The sequence below is a fragment of the Corythoichthys intestinalis genome, chromosome 9 (assembly GCF_030265065.1).
Source record: "Corythoichthys intestinalis isolate RoL2023-P3 chromosome 9, ASM3026506v1, whole genome shotgun sequence".
In the NCBI taxonomy this organism is placed as follows: domain Eukaryota; kingdom Metazoa; phylum Chordata; class Actinopteri; order Syngnathiformes; family Syngnathidae; genus Corythoichthys; species Corythoichthys intestinalis.
The window spans coordinates 32,435,918-32,443,507 of record NC_080403.1 but is presented as its reverse complement, the minus strand read 5'-3'; the positions used below and the strand labels follow the sequence as shown (position 1 = coordinate 32,443,507).

The 7,590-nt window shown below is 40.7% G+C and overlaps 1 protein-coding gene across 1 annotated transcript; it reads right to left on the bottom strand.

The window, feature by feature from the left end:
- Positions 1-1,497: 1,497 nt before the first annotated feature.
- snai1a (snail family zinc finger 1a) lies at positions 1,498-4,443 on the bottom strand. Its single transcript, XM_057847118.1, has 3 exons — positions 4,161-4,443; positions 3,238-3,738; positions 1,498-2,713 (listed from the first exon to the last, which is right to left on the bottom strand). Exons 1-3 carry the CDS (start codon positions 4,234-4,236, stop codon positions 2,529-2,531), a joined length of 762 nt encoding a protein of 253 aa, XP_057703101.1. The 5' UTR covers positions 4,237-4,443; the 3' UTR covers positions 1,498-2,528.
- Positions 4,444-7,590: the final 3,147 nt, after the last annotated feature.

Below are 7,590 nucleotides of genomic sequence, written 5' to 3'. Positions count from 1 at the left end.
AACTGGCAACAGCTGAGAGTTTAATAGGCTCATCCTGGATGAGACACAAGATCATCATGGCCAAAGGGGACCGCTATCTCTGACTTGAAATCCATAGCGGACCTGCTACAGATGTTTGGCAATCATTCACATATAAATGAGCAGGTCTAAAGTTGTACAAAGGCTATACTGACTGGGGGCTGCGCACATACTCTATATCCCTGAGTCAGGAAGAAATAAGAAACTGCCGTGGAACAGTTTACCTCACTCTGGGCTGGCTCGGTTTGACTCTAGCCCACGCAGCCCGACCGCCTGACTAATCTGACTTGCTCAGGGGAGCCACGGGAAGGTGAGCGCACACTGACTCACTGTCTAGGAGGACGACAGGTTCTTCTCTCCCTGATGACAAAAGAGTATGAGAACATAACACATGCTGCAACCAAAACATTTCTTCACTTGAGATCGATTTGTGGACTTTGGAGAGCATTCAAGTCTTGCAAGTGATTAAAAACATGCAAAAGTGACGTTTAAGGTCTTTTTTTTTTTTTTTTAAAGAGAAAGGCTAACTTTGTTTGATACATTAGCTAATTTTAAATCCTACCCAAAATATATACAAAAATACCTTTACAAACTATATTTTTAGATTCAGATTAAGACAAGAAGAGAGAAGTTGGCGGCGCGGAACGTCTGCAGCGGCCCGATACTCACTCATCGAACGGAATTTCGTTGTCACCTGTTAATTGTGTCACATAATTTGCCAAAACAGGGCAAAAAAGCAACTATTTTCTGGTATTGATGAAATACAATGTATATTTTCATAATAACATTAAATTTATGGTAGAAATTTATCAAAGCGCAAGTTTAACAAACCAGGCTAAATAGTTGTGTGTTAACTATAACTGAGACAAAACCACAAAAGTTGTTCACCAAGCTCTCTAACTCACTACAACTCTAGCTCCATTAGATGTTCACTTCTGAACAACTCTAGAATTAGACGTTTTGACGCTCACTCATAGCTGCAGTGTAAATAAACAACATGCATAAATCGATCATAAATCACAGGCCAAGGCAAACTATGAAAACTGATAATTCGGAAACCACGATAAATCTGAATTAAAATTTATAACTTTTTAAATGTTCAGTTCTGACTTTAGTGAAATGTATTGACGCTACTTTGACCAGTGAGTGTGTGCTGCTGTGTTTGCACAGTGACAACAGTGAGAAGTAGCAGGCAGGTGGAAACTGACAACAGGTGCATTCATTTCCCTCCCCTTCCATCATGCAGCACGTTCACCTGCAAATCCTCAAAATTGCTTTTGCACAATGCTCAGTTCACTCAGCACATGCAATATCAAGATGCTGAAGTGCTGGTTAATGATTAGCCAGACCCTGTTTAACCATAACGTATCAACTGTTTTCATTTCCCACATCACGGCAGGTGTAGCACACCTTGCCCGAGTGGAATTTTTCACCCAGAAAAGTTTTTTAATAAACATAAATTACTTTATTGAATGGAAATCTGAATAATTTTTGGGCATACACAAAATAGTGGACACACAAGCGGGGTACAAAATTTAAAGAACACATCATCAGCACATTGCACTATAAAACACTGCCATACATGTTCAAGAAACTTTACAATTTATCGTTGTATTGTCCGTTTACAATGCTCTCATCACATATTTGGCAACCATGTCCTTATGGTGTAAACTTTGGTGGAAATGCTTGGTCCCAGCCTTCCTGCGTTTCAATGATTTGGTTATCAATTATTTGAATACTGCAAACATGAATTAAGGCCACAAACAGCAATGAGGTAAATAAGACAAAGATAAAAAAAATCTAGGCACAAATTCATTTCACTTATGGCTTTGACTGATATTATTAACACTGTGGTAACATTGAGTGCACGACTTCTCACGTTCCTATCATTGGAAGTCATCAGTTAAACCGAAGGTTGGGCTGTAGTCAAAATAGAGGCTTAAGGTGACCATCTTTCGTAGAAAGACAAAGTCCTTTGCGACCAGGTCTTTTTTATAGCAAGGGCAGTAGAGTCACCTGCTATCCGCCGGCGAAGATCACTGCTGAAGCACCTGTTAGCACCTCGTCTATCTACGCCAGAGTACCGGGGACAGCTGTGTGTGCGATGGCTTTTCTGTGTGTGCGCATGTTTGGAGGCACACTGAGAGGTTTATACCACCCACGCACCCCTACCTCTCAGCAGCTGTTTCTGGGCAGTGATCCTGAGCTGTCCGGCACCAGGACGGAGACAGGAAAGAAAACCTCTTACCCCAATGAGTTCAGTACATATTTGGTCTTTGGAATGCACACAATGGCAGCAAAGGGGCTGATATCGAGTGACTATCAGCTCAAGTCAGATTTGGTCCGACAGCCTCGAAACTTCAAAATAATATGGAAATGATTTGCACGGCTTGTAAAATTCTGATCCACAATGAGGACTATTTCCTTCCATTTTTCATAAAGCTGCAATTTCAACGTCTTTCCGGACTGAGAGGCTTTCATCAGTCAACAGGTCCTTATCCTACCGCATCTCACACATTGGCGGAGCAACACCCTGAGGAGCTGTGTTTCTGCAGCAACGACATGCGGCTGAAGGTGCGAGAGCAGACGCCGCACTGGTACTTCTTCACCTCGGCATGGGTCTGCAGATGAGCTCGCAAATTGGAGCGGTCGGCGAACGCTCGGTTGCAATGGGGGCAGGAGAACGGACGCTCGCCTGTGTCGGGAAGAACCAAAAAACAGAAAGGCGTTAAACTTACTCAGAGGTGACAATCTTCACAGTCTTTGAATTCACAGGAGGTTCTTGTTAACACCTCTTTCATACAAACACATAGTGTGGAGATGATGAAGAAACACTGGTTTGGTGGAAGTCAAGTGAATTAGCATGATTAAATCATGGCCAAATCAGATTAGCATGCTAACAGGTTGCTGCAAGTGCTCTGTGATAAGACCTGTTGATAAATAGCCTTTTGTCTCCATTGTGTCATCTTTGCCAAAAGCAATGATAAGACAATTAGCAAAGGGACTCATTGTTGTTGGCACATTAAACACAATGAGTGATCAATGACACAGAGTCTACAGAAATCTGTTGATCCAGTAGTGAAGACATCACATTGATTGTCATGGAATCCTGCTCCTTCAGGTCACAGTAACGGCTCACTTGCTGACTCATGACTTCAATTGCAGACTTCAACCTTGGTTTTCCATCAATATAACAGTACATTCAGACAAGGATCTCACCTGTGTGTGTGCGGATGTGGCCGCGCAGCAGCCACGGCCTGGAGAAAGCCTTTCCGCATGTAGTACACACGCAGGGCAGGGTGTGTGAGCGGATGTGCATCTTTAGAGCCCCCAGGCTGGTGTACTCTTTAGGGCAGTGTTTGCAGAGGAAGGCAGGCCTGCTCGCAGGTAAGGGAGCCTCCCTTTCCTCTTCCTCCGGAGGACTGACATGAGCCATCACGCCAGTACATTTCATCCGCTGACGAGGGGCGTACGTGTGCACCGGTTCTGGGCTGGGGGGGTCTGAACTACGGCCTTCGTCCTCCTCGCCGCTACTGCTGGCACTGCTGCTGAGGCTGGATGGGGAGCTGAGGTCCAAAGGGCCCGGGATGGTCGTAGGCTCCGTTTGGGGGGTGGGCAAGTAGAGAGCAGGCAGGACGCTGAGGTCCCACACCAGACCTGCTGTCAAGCAGGTGGCGCTGGATGAGAGCTCAGCGAGAGGATATTTGTCCAGTGACGTATCTGAGAAAAAGTAAGAGGGATTTAACATAAGAGCAGGTCAACTCTATTGGATACACGTGTCTGTTTTAATCACTTTATCTTCATCACCCATTTTAGATTTTTGGGCCTTAAAGTCGCAGCAATTGGTAGTTTTCATGGGCCGTTTCCTCCCACGTATTCACATTAACATGAATAGAGCTCTGTCTGCCATCAGTAAGGGGGGGAAATGAATCTAACGGGCAGGGCCCACAACTTGATCGGGAAGTTACAGGATGTGCAGTTTACCCAAAATAAAATGCAGGGTAGTGGGGGCAATTGTATTTCCCACCCCAAAAAATTCCAGCATCAACAGTGGAAGTAGGGGACTTTCTCACCAACATGTGCAATTACGTAAGGAGGGTTTTGTGGACTCAACCACTAAAATAGAAGGTTTCATCACTCACCATTCTGACATTCCAGTTCACTGTAGTTTGGCTTTTGTTTGGCGAAGTACTTTTTAACTAAGAAAGACCGAGGCATTGTCCTCTTGAGTGTCAAACAACTGTGCGTAAAAGTATCCAGCGACGAGTAGGACGCACAGTTTGGAACAACTGGGTCAATCAAATTGTCCTCTTCCAAGAGGGAGGTATGAAAAAAAAAAAAAAAAAACAATATGTATGTTCCAATAGTCCAAAAGTTGAGGGGAAATTCAGCAGGCCAGCAAGTCTGAAGCTTTCATGTAGAATGACTAAATGCTGGCCTCTGTTCTGAAATACTGACACAGGCGATAGGGGTGTGCACGCCTCGAGGGCCCTCCCCACCACCAGCTCCCTCCTCCTCCCCCCCGCTGTTCTGTGCAGGAAAGGGGCTTCATGCTTACACCCCTCTCCACAACCCAAACATGAAGCTCACAACTTTAGCAGACAAGATTCAAGCAGTGCTGACCTGCAGACAAAAAAAGGCGAAAGAGCTTTATAAACAGAATCATGTCAATTAGTGCTTGATTGTCGAGGAAATGAAATATGATTGCGTAAACAAAATTTAATTAATTAATTTATATTATTTTGTTCAACAAACATTGGAATCCAGGCTGTAAATGAAGGTAAATCCTTCTGATCCTATTCAAGTCAGGATTTCATTGCATGGACACAGGTGATAACAACTTCAAACAAAATGGAAGCACTTAATGAGCAGAAATGATGATTTCTCACACAGAACAGAAGACTCATTGAAGGGATTAATCGGAATGAAAACGGCGCAAATCATATGCTGTCTCACACAGTCACCAGATCACATTAGCTGAACAACTGATGGGAGCCTTTAAGACATATGACTCTCAGTGCTACTAAACAACAAAACACTTGCAATAGTGCTGCTTCACAAAAATCGACTTTTGGAAAGCTCATGCTCAGGATGAACTCATCTTATGAAGTTTTAGACTTCATTTAACCATTATTATGGTTGTAGTTTGCAGCAACACTACATATTAAGATTTGAGACTGTTCCTAAATATGTTTGGCTACCTTGTATAGCTGTGGAAAGGGGCAGAATAAAAGATAATAAACACTTTGGAAGAAAATTACATTGCACTAAAATTACTCTCAGGGCAGGACACCAGATGATGATCTTCATTTGAATTGTGAAAGGCCAGGATTCGCAATATAAAATGATCCCTTCAAATATGCTCATCTGCGTTTCCTGTTCGTGCATAGGCTACTTGTCAGGGTCATTCAGGGCATGTTTCTAGCTATATGAAGTGAAACTGTTTTGTGAGCTGCATGACTTGTAACATGCTCAAAGTCACAAAGTAGATGGATAAATTGCTTAATGTCATTAAACATGTCACACTCTATTACTGTAAACAAAGCAACCACTTGACCCTCATGTAAAGCACATGTTGTCAAAATGGGGGCGACCCGATTAGAACTTTTTCCACATATAGCAAAAGCGCCATCTAACGGACAAAAGTAAAAGTGATAAATGATCTAATCAGAAAACAAACGTTGGGAATTCCCCTGTTTAAATTGAACGATTAAAAATAATAATGATAATAATTGGTTCTGAAATAATAAAAATAATAATATATTTTCAAAAAGAATCCAAGAAGTCAGAAATAGAAATGAGACCTTTTACTTGTCTACGTTTAAAATTCGCAATTTATGCAGTATTTTTTTCAGTAATAAATATGATGACTGGAGTCCTACTGTACATGCATGTCCATATATTGTATTTATTTATTTAAAAAAAACAAACAAACAACGACGACGATAAAACGGACAAGCCAAGGCATATTTCTTGCCACCAGAGTGTGCGCTTTCTCTTTGACGATTCCTGATTGGTGGATTTTCAAGGTAGGCGGAGTCATGAGGGTATTCTCTGGCGTCTCATTGGTCGAACATTTGAAATACGAACGACAACACAGACCTGCAATATTTTTAACCAGTCTGAGGTTTATGAACTAATGTCCCTAAAAATCTAAAATTTACTGTTTAACAGTGAGTTAAATCGGGAAATATTCACCAGAGGTAAGAGGCATATTTGTATCAATTGAAATTCTATCAAGTAATAGTAATGTTCATAGCTATGTATAATACGCATTGTTGTTGTTGTTTAATGATTAAATATAGCTGATTTATGACTGATAAGGTATTTATTTATGCTATTTATGTAATGATTAGTTCAACTATGTTACTTGCATGGGAAATAATACTGTATGTCTCAAAACTGATTAGTTGCAATTTGACATTATTACTTTCTCAGAACCAGAATGATATTTAGAAACCTTTTATTCTCTTGAACCACATTACTGTCACAGTCAATATATAGTTAGTTAGTTAGTTTGCAGTTTTTTTCTCCAGATGCATTCAGATGTTTTTACAAATACTGTATTTTAATAATGGTCACGCCCCTTTGTTGAGAGACAGATGGACCCAAACAATGCATCATTATTCAAATGTCAATACCCCTCCATGTTTCATTGGACGTCCTAGTCAGCTGACCAAACGTTCTTTTTGTTGGACAAATGACAGACATCCAAACTGTAAAAGAGGATTAATAAGGATAAAAAAATAATAATGATAAATAACAAAACGTGTTATTACCCTCTTTAGAAAAAGGAAGATACGTCAGAGGAAGCAGTAATGCTCAGAAAGCTTGCCGGTCTGCTTTTTTGGGGAGAAAAGGATGCCTCTGAGAAAGTCAGTATTGAAAAAGTGGAAGAAGAATGGCTTGTGGTTACTCATCAAGGTCGGTTGGGAACCACTTTACAGTTTTATTTAGCACAACTAACTATTTTTACCATATATGCTGATGTTTATTTATTTATTTGTTTGTTTGTTTATTTATAATGCTGAAACTCATTATTATCTGAACTCCTGGCTTTTTCTTTCCTGTTTGATTTTTTATTTTAGCACAAGATTTAGCAATGTAGATTTAAGATACTACTTACTTGGTCATTAACAAGTTAGTTGAAATTGCTGTTTAGGCTGTATATCTTCACTCGTCCTCACAGAAGCCAGATCTGCAGAGATCCCAAGTGTGGAAACCCCCACTGTATCATCAGAATCTTCTTTGAATGCAACAACTATTACCAACTTGGAAACTTCAAGGTAAATTACATAATTAAGATACATGCTGTCGTTCAACACTGGGAATGATGTCAAACTAAGATTATAAATTTGATACGTTTCTCCGAATAACTATAATCCCTCTTTACATTAAATCTAATATTTAAACTAGGGCTGTCAAAATTATCGCGTTAACGCGCGGTTATTAATTTTTTTATTTAATCACGTTAAAATATTTGACGCAATTAACGCACATGTCCCGCTCAGACAGTATTCTGCCTTTTGGTAAGTTTTACAGCAAGGCTTTTAGTGCTGTCTAACAGCGAAC